At 41.9% G+C, this 18,478-nt stretch overlaps 1 protein-coding gene and 1 long non-coding RNA gene across 4 annotated transcripts in view; one reads left to right on the top strand and one right to left on the bottom strand.

Moving 5' to 3' along the window:
- LOC141111979 (uncharacterized) overlaps positions 1-18,478 on the bottom strand; it is a 178,975-nt gene that overhangs the window by 91,293 nt on the left and 69,204 nt on the right. The window lies entirely within an intron of this gene.
- FADD (Fas associated via death domain) lies at positions 1,673-12,257 on the top strand. The gene is made up of 3 exons (XM_073604240.1): positions 1,673-1,797; positions 1,968-2,346; positions 8,368-12,257. The coding sequence occupies exons 2-3, from the start codon at positions 2,046-2,048 to the stop codon at positions 8,649-8,651; spliced, it is 585 nt and encodes a 194-aa protein (XP_073460341.1). The 5' UTR covers positions 1,673-1,797; positions 1,968-2,045; the 3' UTR covers positions 8,652-12,257.

The following is an 18,478-nucleotide window of genomic DNA, read 5'->3' as shown; positions in this document are numbered from 1 at the left end:
CAGTGGGTAGTGAGGTCACCCAAGTCCTGTGCCCTCCCTGGGAAAGGCAAGCCAAGGGAACTGCCAAGATTCTCCAGATTCCAGCAAGAGGTACAGCGGAGGACAGCACCCGAGTGTTGGTTGGAATACCCATATGTCCCTCAAGACATCATGGACATCATAGAGGACTCTTGCAGTGGTAAGATGACATGGTGTGGGACAACATGCACATCCCCAAGCCCCTACCGGGATCTCATAATAAGGAGACTTGGGCCCGGTTCCAGAACATTAGCCAGGAATGGCGGCTGGGAAGAGCCATCTACAAGGGCAGGGTGGTGGTTGTCAAGGCGGGACAGCCAACCAGGAGCCACTCTGCTGCTCTAGTGTGTGCTAGAAGTAGTGTAGGATGTGTTAGAGGAGGTAAATTTAGTTTAGCTCAGGGCTAAGCCTGAGCTATGGAATCTGGGTCAGGCTTCAGTGAAGTTCAGGGCTCGATGACTCCTGACAGCTCCCCTAGTGCCTCCCCCTGTTTTTAGGATATTGGAGAATGTTCTAGAGCTATTGGGTGGAGATTAGGAGGAGCTGCTTTGAATATTATTGAGGCCTCAGCCAATCCCCAGTAGTGGGCTGGCAGGGGGCAGAGCTTAGTCTCCCTGAAGACAGCAGTGTACTTAAAGCGGTTGTATACCCGCAGAAAAAAAAATTAAAAAAAAACCTGTAAGGCAAAAAAATACCTTAGAACAAGGCGTCGGTATTTAATCCCGGTCCGCCCTGAGGGAGCTGACATTTTGCCCTTGGCGAGTCTTCCGGGTTCGTGGCTCCAGCGCTGTGAGTGGCTGGAGCCGCAATGACGTCACAGCGCAGATTGTATGGCTAAATTTGCATCGCATTCGGACCAAAATCGTTCAGGTCCCTTTTTTTGTCGGCACCAGAATCGGATCGCATGAGTGTTTACATTCCTGTCCGAATTCACAGTTCGCACTGCGATCTGCAAAACCGATCTGGGGGTGTCATTAACTTTGAATTGACCCCACAGCGGTTCGCATAGGGCAATGTGAACTGCCTGCGAGTTGTATGCGATGCCGGAACCGGGATTGGAATCGTGCTGGTTCCCACATTGAATATGTGAGAACGGGCACTGAAAGTACATGAGTTGTTTTTTGTTTTTTTGTTTGCATAATCTGGCCTCACAAACTTTAATTGGAGCCCCTGTAAACATGCGAAACATTTATTTTCATGCATTTTTTTGCACTCTTCTCCCCTTGCCGCGCCCAGAAAAAAAAATGCCTGCAGCCTAATATAAATGAAAAACACTTGTAAAAAGCTTGTGAAATGCTTAAAAGAAAAAAACACAAAAAAAGCACCAGAAATGCACTCTGCTAGTTGCTAGTGAATGCAGGATAATGCTTGTGCAGTAAAATGTAACATTTAATCTGATCTTCCAGCCATCATCCAGGACATAAAGTAACTGAAAGTGAAAGCAAGTTGTGACAATACTATGACTATGTCTACAACAACAAGACTATGTCTACCGCCTATTTTATTTAAACTGTACTAAATCTACAATAAATTCTCAACAGATCTTTAATGAATATTCCCTATTGTACAACACGTGATTCTGATTTACTAGATCCTGAATGATGCCTTTTCAGCGTTGGCTTTTACAAGCTAAAGAAGTTTTGAAACAGAGGGTGGGAGGGAAGGGTTGGGAGTTGACATGCTCAGTTCACATTTCTTACTAACTTCCTGGTTTTAGTGAGTATGTACAACTTCCCGGAGAACACTACACAGATCTTCTGAGCAAACAAGGATTAAGAGGTTTGTTGTTATAATCTCACCTTTATACATTTTTTTTTGCTTAAAAAAAATTAGCTACGTTGTTTTCATAAAATGTCACATTGTGGGTGAAAAGCAAAAGTATGGGGGGGGACTAGCTGAGTAAAATGGAAGTGAGATATAAAAACAATATCTTTCAATTTCTTTTCCAGATCAAGGCGATTCAGGCCAGTCTTCATCAACCGTTAACAGAAAACAGTCGTATATTGACAGATAAACAACACACAGAAATGGAGGAATTCAATGTCATGCTGCTAAGAATAGCAGGAAAACTGAGTGATACCGATCTAAATAACATGAAGTTTCTTTGCCAGGATAAGATCCCTAGAAAGAAAATGGAAACCATTGCAAGTCCGACAGATCTATTCATAAAACTCATGGAGCTGACAGAGATCTCGAAAGACAACCTGAATTTCCTGATCCAGCTTTTACAGCATACACAGAGATACGATCTCGCAAAAGAAGTCAAAGGATTCCAGGGGCCACCGGTTTCCAGAGAGGAAACTTCTGAAGCTGAAGATCCAGAGGAAGGTAAAAATGTTGTTGGTGGAGATGAGCAAACTGGATTTGATAACTTGGGATTCTTTTGGATTTTCCCAAATTGCATCAGAGTGTATTTTTTTTTGGGGTGGGGGGGTTATTTTATTGTAGGCCTCATGCACATCGAGTTTAACCACTTGCCACCCAGGCCAATTCTGCCATTTCTCTCCTACATGTAAAAATCATAATTTTTTTGCTAGAAAATTACATAGAATCCCCAAACATTATATATGTTTTTTTAGCAAAGACCCTAGAAAATACAATGGCGGACGTTGCAACTTTTTATCTCGCATGTTATTTGTGCAGCAATTTTTCAAAAGCATTGTTTTTGGAAAAAGAAAAAAAAACAGTTTTGTGCTTTAAAAAAAAAAACAGTAAAGTTAGCCCACTTTTTTTGCATAATGTGAAAGATGAAGTTACGCTGAGTAAATAGATACCTAACATGTCATGCTTCAAAATTGCACACGGTCGTGGAATGGCGCCAAACTTTGGTGCTTAAAATTCCCCATAGGTGACGCTTTTAAATTTTTTACTGGTTACATGTTTTGAGTTACAGAGGAGGTCTAGAGCTAGAATTATTGCTCTAGCTCTAACGTTCACGGCGATACCTCACATGTGTGGTTTGAGCACCATTTTCATATGTGGGCGGGACTTGCGTATGTGTTCGCAAGCACACGGGGACAGAAGCGCTTTTAAATTTTTTTAAATTTTTGTTTTATTGTTCTTATGGTGTAGGGAATATCCGGCTGAAAAAGCCGATATCTGAATGATGCCTGTAGCTGCACCCATCATTCAGATATCCCCTCACAAAGTCAAGGACATCATATGACAGTCGGCGGGTGGGAAGTGGTTAAATAAGAGCTTGAAAAATTAAGCTTATACACATATTGAGTGTTTTTTGTTTTTTTTTTCAGCCTGTAAAAGCACCGCTATGTTAGCCTATGTGTCTATGCAGATATAAGCATAACGTGCCTAAATGCATCTAAACATGCATAAACAACAGACATATATGGCATTTAGCATCGATGCACTCCAATGGCTAGAATAAAATAATATTCTTTCCAAAAGAATGCATTTACTCTTAACCTTTTCGTGCTGAGCACACGCAAATATGCAGCCGGGCCTTAGCCTCATCCAGCCGTATATTTGCCTGCAATATCATCAATAGAGCTGTGCAGAGAGCGCACGCCCTGCACGCTCCCGGCACAGTTACCAGTGGCTGATGGAAAGCTTCTTGCGATTGGGAACTTTCTGATCATGTGACAGCCAATTACGGCAATCACATGACCACAAGCCCCGCCTCTCAGCATTCTAAACCTCTCAGAGGGCCGGTGTCTTGCCGAGAAAGTTCCCCTGGCGGATAAGGACCCCCCTGTACTGCACATGCGCTGCTCTTGCGCAGTACGAACGAGTACGGAGCCGCCGAAAGTCTCCGAAGTTGAACAGCTGATCGTCAGCTCTACACGGCGCCTGCGCACTGAGTCCAGGTTCAAGCCCCACCATCCAAGTGGATATAGAGTTAGAATAAAACTATGCCGAGCGAAGCGAGGCCGTGCCCGAAGCGTGGCGAGCGAAGCGTGGCAAGGGGCCCTGTTACAGGCGCCATGTACAGCTTCGGCTATTTTCGGCAGCTCGTACTGTGCAATCGCTGCGCCTGCGCGGTACAGGGGAGTCATTATCCGCCGGGGGGAACTTTGTTGGCAGAACATTGGCTCTTAGCGGTTAAACACTAGATGCGCATAAATACGCTGCTTTAGCACATTTTTAATGCTGCATTTTCATGCCAGTAGTTCTGGTGTTTAGAGGGGCTTGTTCAGTGTGTACAAGGCCTTAATGAAACATTTGAAAGTGGCATTTGCACGGGTTCTGTTAAATTGGAACCCCTAAGACACACATATTCCCAATATCAAAGTACTGCAGAGCCAGTGGTAGAGGCACTACGACATTCCCAGTACCTTGTGGTAATGTATGGTAATGATAATTTTCTCTTTTTCTGTTATAAACAGATTTTTGTTCTCTTCAACCTTTTAACATTCAGCAGACTGGCACACTTTTACTATTCAAATTGTACAAAAAATATTGTTTATATAGAAATCCTATAACATTTTATATCATTTTTTTTTTTTTTTTTTGCTACATGTTCTAGATGTTTTTTCAGTCAAAGCACCCGTTAAAAATTATGGACAATCTTGAGGCACCCCATTCTAAAATGTAAAAACTATTCTAATAGTTTTACATAATGCAGCAACATCCACACAAGTAGGGGGATACAAGGGTGCTGTGCAGGCGACTCCATATCAACTGATCACTTCACTGGTCGTTGGAAGGCGGGCAGCTAGAAGGTTGTAATGGTGCACAATGAAAGCCTGTGGCTTTGTGGAATTATAAGGCAGGCTTCATCCACACGCTGGCTTGTATACAATTTTTGGGCAATTTTGAGGCATTTTGCCAAGGCACCCCTGAAGAAACCCAAAGGCACCCTGGTTGAAAAAGGCTGCACTAGAAGACTATACAACATTTCCAGTAATGAACCATGCAAGGAACAGGATCAGTATTTGCTAGTATTTTTATTTATTTAGCTTTAGCTGTGATTGCTCTTAGTTGGGCCCCTTTAATGTGGGCGTTTTTTCCGATCAAGTCTACATGTCAGGAAGCTCTATGCAGGTCTATGGGCAGGCAGATGTAAATCTGCCTACCACTATGTCTGTCCTGGTCCAGAAGTAGAAATGGACCTAAATGTCATGGATCGGATGTAGCCTAATGTAAACGGACACAAGTCCATTTCCTTTCCGTCAGCCCACTGATTCAATACAGGTCCGCTACAATCTGCAGTCAAAATGCGGACAGGCACGTATGTCACAAGTCAGTAGGGTATCCGTTCAAAGACTGCCTTCTGAGCGGAGCGCACCCATGTCAAAGAACACCTTATGTTGGCAAATATTATTTCACAAAAAAATCTGTATATTAGAGGTGTACCTTTTTTTAGCTGCTGGGCCTGGATGGCAGATCATGTAATTTGGGGAGTAGTGTGACAATATATTATCTAAGAAGAGAAAAATGTAGTTAACCACTGTAGTATATTGAAGGGGACAAAAACGAGTCTGATCCATTCTGGTGGGCCTTGAGAGTGATAGTTATACAACTGCTATACAGATCACAATAGAAGGAATGAGACTGCTGCATCAAGAAGAAAAACAAGTTTCTTGGAAGTGGTGACAGAAATCTATAAGAATCCAGTGGGTGGTTCTACACTCCTGATTATATCCACAAATACGAACTAAGCCTAAGGCAGGCCATAGATGCAACCACAGGAAAGAAAATCACTCAATTCCCCCATCAACACAGTCCATGTTGATGGGGGAATCCCTCCTGTGGAACTATTGTGTTCTCCCAACAGGGGGGGGGGGGGCAACGTGAGAACACAATGATTATTGCTAGCGGCCACAGCCTCTGGCGATAATTGTACGATGAGAACCCAACTTGCTGGTTGTACGTCAATCGATGGATCAATTTAGATACATTCAGCCTGCCCATACATGGTTTGAATCTCGACCAATCCCTGCTGAACCGGCTGAGATTTGATCCATCTATGGCAGTCTTTAGGGTGCAGAATAAAATCTACTAGATATAAAAGTATAGTTACATTTTTATCCCCCTTCACGCCCAAGTGTAACACAAATATTAATGCCTAAGGACAATTTTGCAACTTTGACACGCGTTCCTAAAACCATACATATCATCCCAACTAGTTTGTGCATCCAGCTGGATTATACCGTGTTTTTTTTTTTTTTTAGGACAAATTGGGCTTTCATTTGGTGGTAAATGGTAATGGACATCTCCTGATTTTCATTTTTTTTTTTTTCTCTCTGAAAGGAAAGGAAAAGATACAATGTATCCTTCCTCTCCATTCACAGAGAGAGAGAGAGAGAAACACAGGGGCGGGCTTCACAGGGACTGATCACTGCGGTAGCCAGTCAGAGGCTCTCACAGCAATCAGGTGACCCGGAATCAGGAGTTCCGAGTCACAATCGTTAGTATGACCCGGTACTCTCGATAAGACAAAGACAGATACACATATATGCGGCCCCTCTGCAAAAAGCTCAGTCCACTGAGGCCGCATACATGTGTTCTGTCGGCGTGAAGGGGTTAAAGCTAAACTCCAGTAAACATTAATTGGGGGATACAGCACCAGTCAAAAGTTTTACCTTTAACAAGGCGTATCCTATGTCCTGCTTACTGTTGGTTACTGTACAAATTCTCCCTTCAGTAAAGCTGGATCCTACACACAGTGGTGATCTGTGGGAATGAGAGTTAGCGGCTGTGACAGGAAATTAGCTCATCGTCCTTTCCCTTCATTGATCCACAAAAGGCATAGTGTGAATGGCCGAGGGGAGAGGATGGGCAGATAAATGATATGATCTCTTCTTTTCCGATCACAGAATGCCTAACATACTGTGAAAAGAATACAAGGAGTTTTGTGAATGGATTAGGGAGGAGACAGGGAGGGCAAACAATGTGATCTGTTTACTGTACTACTGTGCAGCTCTTCATGCCTGCAGCACTGGAAGATCACCACTGTGTTGGTGATTTGTACAGTAACAAGCAGCCAGCAGGACATAGGATACCTGCCATTAGAAGTATTTAACTGGTGTTTTATGTTATTAATACACAAAACTGGAATAGTTTCACCCTGTAAAAGAAGACTAGTGCTACTTACATTTTCAGTAGGGTTACAACGATACCATTTTTTAAGACCAAGTACAAATACCAATATCGATTACTGATACTTTTTTTCACATATCAGTGGCACTAATGTGCAGCACTGATGAGGCGTGGACAGTGTCAGGAGATTTTTATTTTATTTTTTACAATTTTTTATTTCTTTTTAACTTTTTTCTTTTTTATATATATATATATATATATATATATATATATATATATATATATTTATTTTTTTTTTTTTTTTACAATGCCCTCTTTTTTTGGGGGGGGGGGGGTGTGTGGACAGTGTCCGTGTTTTTTTTATTTTATTTTTCAACCATTTAAATATTTATTTATTACAATTCTTTATCAGCCCTGTTGGGGGCTTTGGTGAGATATCAGGGATCTAAACAGACCCCTGACATCTCCCTTTTGAGACAGGGAAAGGGACCGAGGACACAGATTCCCCAGTCCTCTGCAACCTCAGCTGTACTGAAGATGAATGGACAGGACACAGAGGTGTCCTGGTGTCCTGTTCATTCATAAGCTGAAACATCGTAAACACCGTTTTTTGTAGGAATGTCTCAGCTGCCCTCAATGGCTGAGACTGCAGAGTGGCACCATTGGCTCCCGCTGCTGTTAATCGGCCAATAAGGAGAGAAAGGGGACGGGGGCAGCTCGATGTCTGAATGGACACAGGGAGCAGTGACTCGGCTCGGGTGCCCCCAGAGCAAGCTGCTTGCTCTGGGGGCACACAACAGGAGGGAGGGAGGGGCCTGGAGCTCCAGCCAGGGACCCGAGACGAGGATGATCCGGGCTGGCCTTTGCAAAACCACTACACGGGGCAGGTAAGTATAACATGTTTGTTATTTTTACCTCGAAAAATAAAAAAAAAACCTAGACTTTACAATCATTTAAGTGTAGCTTTGTACCTGTCTATATTCGAAAGAAATTGATGTTTATGTTATTGTGTCCGTGGAGATAGTTTACCTTTACTATTACCATCTAATCAATGTTGTAATACAAAAAAGAATAGCATCTGCATTATAGTGTAAAGAGACAGCAACCCATTGATTCAATACCAGTTCGCCAGAATCTGCTGTTAAATGGCGGACAAAAAACTGAACAGGTAAATGGAGAGTCTCAGCGAATGAATACTTGCTGTTGCAAGGGATGCCTGTACTTTAATTCTAGCTCTGTACAGACGCCTTCCATGTGCCAAGTGCCTTGTTTAGCATTTATATAGGTTGCATTATTTTTTGTAATTATGATATTTTCATTTAACAATTTTCCTGTTTCCTTGTTCCACAGACCAGCTTGGCCGGGCCTTTGACATAATATGTGAAAATATGGGGAGGGATTGGAAGATGCTGATGCGCGCTCTTGGGGTTAATGATAGCACAATGGAGCAAATTATCTACGCTAACCCTTATAACCTGAAGGAACAAATAAGACAATGTTTGCGGGAATGGAAGAAAAAGAAGAGAGAGAATGCAAATGTGTCTGCCCTGATAAAAGCACTAGAAAAGTGTAGAATGAAACTGGTGGCAGAAAAAATATCTGATGAACTAAATCTTAGTTATGGAATGTCATAAAAATGATCCTGAAATCTGAGATATTTACAGTATGTATTAAATATTTTTGGTGTCTTGGGAAAAGATCAACACCTTCCATTCGAGCTGCGTTTGCGGCACGTTAGGCCTTGTTTCTCGAAAAAAAAAAAAAAATAGGCATCTGGGGTGCGTTTTTAACGCACATCATATGTGCATAGGGTGTTTGGGGAGCTATTTGAACACGCCTTTAACGTTCTCAGACACGCCGAACAACGCGCATTAATGCTATAGGCGCGTTTGATTAGAGTTACTATTTTGAGCACCTGTGAACAGGGCATTCATTAGAAAATACTTTATAATCCAGCACAACTGTGCAACGCAGGAAACATAAAGTAGCAGTACATATTCTCTACTTGTCAGACTTCTGTGTACAGATAACACCTAGAGTCCCCTAACTCAGACTGTACACGACACACAACTACTTTGCTGTGAAGACACCCCTCCTCCCACAAAAACCGAAGGGTAGATCCACATCACTATGGGGTTCAAGGAGCCCGAGTTCTAACTTTCAGCAAAGTTGGCAATTCTATGCTGTGTGCATCCCAGGTTTGAGGGTTCCTTGGATATGCTGCAACATATGTTTAAACTAGAACTAAAGGCAAAACCTTTTTTAAATTTTGGATAGAGTAAGGGAGGGTTTTAACCCCTGTCAGTTTATTTTTTGCCATCTGTGTCTAATTGGGGAGATTTACCTTCACTTCCTGTCCCATTGCCAAAACAGGCAGTGAGTTGAAATCCCTGTAAATTAAGGGAATTCCTTGGGAACCCCAGGTCACCAGAACTAGCAGTAGTGTATTTAGGTTTTGTGCTGCCCTAGGCCTGACTAAACTTGTGCACCCCCTAATTTAAATATGACCCACCCCTTCCTGTCAAGGCCACACCCCTTGTTGTTTAAGACCCACCCTGACATTTTCGAGTGGGTTCTGGGGGAGGGGGGGGCAATGGATTCCCTTAATTTGCATAGATTTCCTCTAACTTCCTGTTTGGCTATGGGGCAGGAAGTGAAAGGAAATCTCTGCAATGGGACAGGAATGGCAAAAAATTAACTGACAGGGGCTATAACCCTCCCTTATTCTATCCAAAAATGAAAAAAAAGTATTGCCTATAGTTCTACTTTAAGCAGAAATTTCTGATAATTTTATGGAGAGGACTAAAAAGATATAACCATGGCAATGGTACAGCAGAAAACATATAGCTCAGTGAGGAAGGTGTTTGTGGTCCATGAGGATAGGACAGTTAAAATTAGAAGCAGCGCCACACACACACACACACACACACACACACACACACACACACAGTATGCCGGCCGCCCACGTACCGGAAGCAGTGCGGCCACTTTATGGGGATGCAAGACTAATTTGCCTCTCAGCCCAGTCCACCCTATAAGGCTGGCGCTACACTAACAGTGTAGCGCAAGCCGGTGGGGACTCTTTCCATGCTGCCCCCCTGCAAAGTGCTGCCCTGGGCCTTGTCGGCCTAGGCCAGGATACAGTATTGAGAACTAGTGTCCCAGCTGTAAAATGTCCTTTCTATTATTTCATTCATTTTCGAAGAACAACTCAACATTTGGGACTTTTCTTTTACTTTCTCTTTGAGGCTGGGTTCACACTTATGTGAATTGGATGTGGGTTTTCCCGCATCTAATTCGCATGACAGGAGACTGTGACTGACTCTCAAAGGAGCCAATTCACACATCTCTGTGGCGGCCGTGGAGCGCACAGCAGAAGGGACCTGTGCATCTTTGGCTCTGTTTCAGGTCCAAATTCAGGCAAAAATTCGGACCTAATTTGGACCTGAAATGGTGAACAGGGACGCACCGGACCCCCTGCTGCGAGCTGCGGCCGCACATAGTGTGAACCCCGCCTCAATGAGAATGGTAAACGTGACAAATAGAGAGGATGGAGCACTCTAACGAGACCCAGACAGCAATAATAAAAAAAAAAAAAATAGGTGTTCTAATCCCTCTCCACTTTTTTGCCTTTTGCCTTTAGTTGTACTTTAACAAGTGGAGGTTATGTACTGCCAACTTATGGTGACTCCTTTTGCACAGACATGCTTGTTTAAACAGTACTTTCTATCAGGTGCACTTTAATGACATACAGACTATAGTCACTTACAGATAAGTGACGCTAGAGTTTGATGGCTCATTTAAAAGTGCTTTAATGATTGGTAAAAAAAAGATAGGCACATCACTAAGCATAAACTATTTGCCTGGGACATGTAGAAACAAATGATATTACTGACTCCATAATCCTTGTTTTCATGGTGCAGTGGCTGTTTATCATGTTTATCTGTCACTGCAAATTATTGTGAGTAGCTCGGAAGTACTAATCTGCTGTGTAATCTTCTGTGTAAAATATTAATGAATTAAATAATTGTGGCTGTCCATAAAGTAAAATGCCTAAAGACACCTCAAAAGGTCAAAAAATGCCCATAACTACTGCGAACGCATGCTTTTACAGACACACCTGGCTCATTGATTAAAATGTATTTAAAAGCAAAAACTTTATTTTAGTTTTGAATAGTTAGAGTTAGAAGGGCTAGAGTCAGGGGTCTGAAACTACGGCCCTCCAGTAGTTCAGGAACTACAATTCCCATCATTCCCTGTCTGTGTCACCCCGCTGGGGAGGTTCACCCCTCTGTTTGTCATGGTGGCCACTGTCACTGAGACAGAAAGTAAGGAGTATTCCAAAAAGTTGTCAATATAGCAAGATTAGAGGATTATTTATCCAATGGGGGACAAATGTTCAGTGATAAGACAGAAATTCTTCTCACTTTGGTAATATGTCCTCTTATTTTCTGTTGTGTTTCTAGAACATAATGTGAAGGGAAATCTTCCTAGGAGAGCACAGACCATAAGCAAATAACCAAATATGCTTGTAACCCCTTGCTACTCTAACCAGAGCTAAAACTGTTGGTTATACATAGGCCTGGGCACACCATATCACCCGATCCTGTTCTGATTCCCTCTGCTTCCTGGCACCCCCTGTTTCTCTCTACCCCAACCCCCTTTACAGTGCTGACAACTTCCCTCCTCTCCTGCTGGCTGCTGTCGGGGATGTTTCAGGATGGAGAACAGTAGACAGGGCCATGTCTTGGATATTTTTGCAGTTGTGCCATACTCTTTCCATTTTCGGATGATGGATTAAACAGTGCTCCCATGAGATGTTAAAAGCTTGGGATATTTTTTTTAATAACCTAACCCTGCTTTAAACTCCTCCACAACTTTATCCCTGACCTGTCTGGTGTGTTCCTTGGCCTTCATGATGCTGTTTGTTCACTAAGCTTCTCTAACAAACCTCTGTGGGCTTCACAGAACAGCTGTATTTATACTGAGATTAAATTACACATAGGTGGACTCTATTTACTAATTAGGTGACTTCTGAAGGCAATTGGTTCCACTAGATTTTAGTTAGGGGTATCAGAGTAAAGGGGGCTAAATACAAATACACGCTACACTTTTCACATATTTATTTGTAAAAAATAAAAAAAAAATTATCATTTTCCTTCCACTTCACAATTATATGCCATTTGTGTTGGTCTATCACATAAAAACCCAATAAAATACATTTACGTTTTTGGTTGTAACATGACAAAATGTGGAACAATTTAAGGGGTATGAATACTTTTTCAAGGCACTGTATGTCAAAAATAGCATAACACTAACATTAATTCAAAAAACAAATGAAATACTTGAAACCCTCTGGGTCTGCCTTCCAACCAGAGAGGGATCTTCCCTTAAACCTAGCACACACGATCAGAAAATCATACGAAAAATACAACTTTCGAGAGCCGATTAGGACAGTTTGTCCGAAATTATCCAAAGGGACAAACGCGAACATTTTTCTGGTGCGATACCAGATCGTAAGATTTTCGTTTAATCGGTACAGTTTTTGTCCAAAAAAAAAAAAATCGAAAGAACATTATTATCCATGCTCGGACATTAAAGAATACATTACTATATAATACATTGCATCACTTCCGAAATTGCATTCTGTCGTAAGAGAATTTTAGTAAGAGTAACCTCTTCATTTTCTATATGAGACTAGCATGCAAAAAAAAAAAAAATGGACGATCATACATGTGATATTCCCATTGTGTGTACGGGCCTTTAGAATTGGTAAAGTATATAGACTCCCAAGACAGACTGAAAATGATAAATTGTTGATTGTTGAGATACCCCAGAAACCTATCTCTTCATCACCATTTGAGTGGACTTCAACATGCCTGATATTAACTGGATTTCTCAAACTGCTATTACAAGCAGGAGTAGGGATGTAATGGAGGCAATGAAAAGGGTTTCTCACTGCAGAGACGAGGGAGTTCTACCCCAGGTCTTATCTAAAATGTATATCTTGCTTAATACCCCGGTGGAACTACCAGACTTGACACACATAAAAAAATGGGAAACGGACTTACAATGTCAGTTTACAGACACTCAAAAACAAACAATAATTAGATTCTCTCTGAAATCATCCATATGTACAAAGACTCAGGAACTTAATTACAAAATATTGACCAGATGGTACTATACCCCCGTCAGACTCCACAAGATATTCCTTAGCTCCTCGGATAGATGCTGGAGGTGCCATTCTGCCAAAAGAACACTCCTCCACATTTTTTGGTCTTGCCCTCTGTTGCAGCATTTTTGGACAACAGTCCGAATGATCTCTCAGAAATTTACGGATTACCCGATGAATGACAATCCAGCTTTTATACTGCTGCATGTCTCCTCTATTCCGCCAAAGAAATATAAAAAATCAATAATACGACACTTACTAAACGCAGCTAAATCATGCATCCCACTATTGTGGAAAAAAACTTTGCCCCCAACTGTGGGAATGTGGCTGCGCAGAGTGGTGGAGATCAGGAGATTGGAGGACTTAGTCCTCACGGCACAGAATAAGCAGGAGCAACACCTCAACACTTGGATGCATTGGAATATATTTATATATTCAGATGAAGGGCAGAATATGCTAACGACTTGAACATATACTAATAAGGACAATACTCCTGCTGAGGAACCTGGAGACACTAATTCCACAGACCACCACCACATTACCCCCCCCCCCCCACCTCTCTTCCCCTCTTGTACTCCCCCCTGTGACTGTTCCTCCCTCTCTCTGTCTCTTCTTCTTTCCTCTTTTTTCTTCGTTAGTTCTTTTTCATTATTTTTTCGTGAGAATTCTGGTAATTCTAAGCTGAAATCATTGCGTATCTATGCACTGAGTTCGACGGAAGGGATCACGGGATTCTACCAGACATAAAAGTACACAGAAGCAATGCTCAGAATTGGTTATAGCATGCTCAATTAAAGTTATCACATGTTTATACTTCTCTGTGAACGTGAATCATTGTTGTGAGACACTGTAACATGTCTTATATTTTGACTTTCTGTTTAAGAAAATAATAAAATTTATATTTGAAAAAAAAGAAAAGGGTTTCTCTAAAACAGGTAGTTGAATACTCAAACCCGAGGTGATCATATTCTAGACCAGGGATATGCAATTAGCGGACCTCCAGCTGTTGCAAAACTACAAGTCCCATCATGCCTCTGCCTCTGGGTGTCATGCTTGTGGCTGTCAGAGTCTTGCAATGCCTCATGGGACTTGTAGTTGGAGGTCCCCTACTTGCATATCCCTGTTCTAGACCTAGTACTGACAAATGGGGAGCAACTATCTGATGATGAGGTGGGAGAAAATTTGGGTTCTAGTGATAACCAATGTCCTTGGTTTGATATTAAAACACGAAGTGAACAATCATATTCAAAAACAAAAGTTTTATGCCGCGTACACACGAAAGGAATTTACGACAGAAAGAGTCCGATGGGAGCTTTTCAGCATATATTCCGACCGTGTGTATGCCCCATCGGACTTTTTCTGTCAAAAATTCAGACGGTCTTAGATAGAGAACATGTTCTATATTTTTCCGACGGAACAAATTACCATCGGAAAAAAACGATCGTCTGTATGCTGTTCGGACGCACCAAAAATGACGCATGCTCTGAAGAAAGTACGAGACGGAAGCTATTGGCTACTGGCTATTGAACTTCCTTTTTTCTAGTCCCCTCGTACGTGTTGTACGTCACCTCGTTCTGGACGGTCGGAATTTGGTGTGACCGTGTGTATGCAAGACAGCTTGAGCGGAATTCCGTCCTAAAAACCTTCAGAGTTTATTCCGACGGCAAAACCGGTCCTGTGTACAGGGCCTAAGATTTCAAAAAGGACACATTTTGCTGAAATGAGGGAATTTCTAAAAAATGAATTGAAAGGTTGGAGTAAAACAACAGGAGTCAAAAATCAGTGGGCATTGTTACAATCTAGTTGCCTCCAGGATGGTAGACTTTATGTCAGACAAATTAGTAAGAGTAAACAGAAGAAAAAAACAATATACACTGAGCAAAATTATAAACGCAACACTTTTGTGTTTTCCCCTAGTTATCATGAGCTGAGCTCAAAGATCTATGACTTTTTCTGTGTATAAAAAAGGCCTATTTCTCTCAAATATTGTTCACAAATCTGTCTAAATCTGTGTTAGTGAGCACTTCTCCTTTGCCGAGATAATCCATCCATCTCACAGCTGTGGCATATCAAGATGCTGATTAGACAGCATGATTATTGCACAGGTGTGCCTCAGACTGGCCACAATAAAAGGCCACTCTAAAATGTGCAGTTTTACTGTATTGGGGGAGTCGGGAGGGGTCTGAAAACCAGTCAGCATCTGGTGTGACTACCATTTGCCTCACACAGTGCAGCACATCTTCTTTGCATAGAGTTGATCAGATTAATGATTGTGGAATGTTGTTCCATTCCTCTTCAATGGCTGTGTGAAGTTGCTGGATATTGGCAGGAACTGGAACACGCCGTCGTATACGCTGATCCAGAGCATCCCAAACATGCTCAATGGGTGACATGTTCGGTGAGTATGCTGGCCATGCAAGAACTGGGATGTTTTCAGCTTCCAGGAATTGTGTACAGATCCTTGCACCATGGGGCCGTGCATTATCATGCTGCAACATGAGGTGATGGTCGTGGATGAATGGCACAACAATGGGCCTCAGGATCTCATCACGGTATCTCTGTGCATTCAAAATGCCATCAATAAAATGCACCTGTGTTCGTTGTCCATAGCATACGCCTGCCCATACCATAACCCCACTGCCACCATGGGCCACTCGATCCACAACGTTGACATCAACAAACCACTCAACCACACAAAGCCATACACGCTGTCTGCCATCTGCCCTGCACAGTGAAAAACGGGATTCATCCGTGAAGTGAACACCTCTCCGAAGTGCCAGACGCCATCGAATGTGAGCATTTGCCCACTCAAGTCGGTTACGACGACGAACTGCAGTCAGGTCGAGACCACGATGAGGACGACGAGCATGCAGATGAGCTTCCCTGAGACGGTTTCTGACAGTTTGTGCAGAAATTCTTTGGTTATGCAAACCGATTGTTGCAGCAGCTGTCCAGGTGGCTGGTCTCAGACGATATTGGAGGTGAAGATGCTGGATGTGGAGGTCCTGGGCTGGTGTGGTTACACGTGGTCTGCGGTTGTAAGGCCGGTTGGATGTACTGCCAAATTCTCTGAAACGCCTTTGGAGACGGCTTATGGTAGAGAAATGAACATTCAATTCAAGGGCAACAGCTCTGGTGGACATTCCTGCAGTCAGCATGCCAATTGCACGTTACCTCATAACTTGCAACATCTGTGGCATTGTGCTGTGTGATAAAACTGCACATTTTAGAGTGGCCTTTTATTGTGGCCAGCCTAGGGCACACCTGTGCAATAATCATGCTGTCTAGTCAGCATCTTGATATGCCACACCTGTGAGGTGGATGGATTATCTCGGCAAAGGAGAAGTGCTCACTAACACAGATTTAGACAGATTTGTGAAAAATATTTGAGAGAAATAGGCCTTTTGTGTACATAGAAAAAGTCGTAGATCTTTGAGTTCAGCCCATGATAAATAGGGGCAAACACAAAAGTGTTGCGTTTATAATTTTGCACAGTGTAGTTCACTAAAGAGGTAAGTAGGGTAGTAAAGAGAAAAAATCAGCATATAGAAGATTCAAGGACACAGGAGGTGTACCTGACAGAGAAGAGTATAAAAGTAGAGAAAAGGAGGCCAAACACATTATCAGTGCTGCCAAAACACAGGAAGAGTTGATGTGCTTTGGGGTTATTGGAGACTTCTTTTAGCATTACAGGATCAAGTCTTGGGCTGAATTTGCTGTGCCAGTCAGTCCTGGACAAATTAGCAGACATTTAAAAACTATGCCACCTGTAGAATACTTGTTTATAGTAAAATGATTGATTAAAATATTTTGGCAATCTTTTTAAAACACTTTAATAGGTATGCACAACTTCCTTTCCGAAGGACCTAGAGACCTTTTTTGATCTTGGCATGAAGACCCCCCCCCCCAACACACACACACACACACATACATCACTAGCAAAGAGAATGCCAGATTCTAGTTATCTGAGGTTTAAATGAGCCAAGCTCCACCTGCATACTCCCTAAGGAGGTTCTAATCATTGGCACTTAATCTAGAACACTAAATTCTAATATCATGAATTTAAAGTGTTAGTACATGTTGTACTTACTTTTTTCAAATGACAAATCAACAATTTGTTAATCTAAATTATTAGAATAAATATATCTTGTCCATTTTATTTGTTCAAGTATATCACCTTTATTTGCGGGTACTGTTTGAATAAAGATCTAATGTGTGCCTGTTCAAATGTATTGAAAAATGTAACAATTTTTATAGGATGTACTTGCTTTTTCACATGACATTCACACACATATTTGTACACAAGCTAAATCACTCCTACATGTTTTTGCAGTATTATTATTAATATATATGTTGTATTATAGTATTTATATGTAAACATTTGCGGTTTTGCTATTTTTTTTTTTTTTGAAAATTTATTTTTATTGAAGATGATTTGTATAAGTACAGAACATAGGCTTTGGGCATTCCCCGGCTAACAAATCCAGATAACACAAACTGCTAAATAATACAACTTATGAAATACAAAGAACAAAACATCCCATACGCTGCGCTTGGACGTTATAATAATTTATTTCAGGGATGCAGTTTTGCTATTAAACAAAATTTTGATAGCACAGTTAGCTCAGTCCACAAAAAGGGGATTTGGCCTTCAATGGTTCTACGTACATGGAAGCCCCTTCCAGCTTCCCTTACTAGATTCACTTTTAAAATGTTCCTGCAGTGGGGTTTATTTACTAAAGGCAAATCCACTTTGCACTACAAGTGCTCTTGGAAGTGCAGTCTCTGTAGATCCGAGGGGAAGATCTGAAATGAGGATGAAGATCTACAGTGACTACATGTCCAAGTGCATTTCTAGTGCACAGTGGATTTACCTTTAGTAAATCAACCCCATTGTCTTACTCTCTTTTAGTATGGGGCAGACAGGGAGACAGAAAAGCATTAAACTCAGCACATTCCCCAACATCACCTGTCACAGGCAACACAGAGATTCAGCTAGGAGGTCACCCACAACATTCCAAAGGTGGAAAAATAAAGGTTTGATCCACATAGGAGCCTTCTTGATGGGTAAGGGAGCTTGAACTGTTATAAAAAGGAATTCAAATTACCCCCAATCCTTTACAGTGCTGATCCTTTTCCCAGTCACAGAGATGCAAATCACATTTCCTAAAACATAGATGAGTTAAAGGAGAAGTATAGCTAAAGCTGTTTTTGGCTATACTTCATCTATGGATCACAGAAGCCTAAGCCAGCCGCTCCCACCCCCTCCAAACCCGTCGCTCCAGTGAG

Source organism: Aquarana catesbeiana, linkage group LG11 (assembly GCF_042186555.1).
Source record: "Aquarana catesbeiana isolate 2022-GZ linkage group LG11, ASM4218655v1, whole genome shotgun sequence".
NCBI classification, from domain to species: Eukaryota; Metazoa; Chordata; class Amphibia; order Anura; family Ranidae; genus Aquarana; species Aquarana catesbeiana.
The sequence above is the reverse complement of the archived record's forward strand: the minus strand, read 5'-3'. Positions and strand labels throughout refer to the sequence as shown.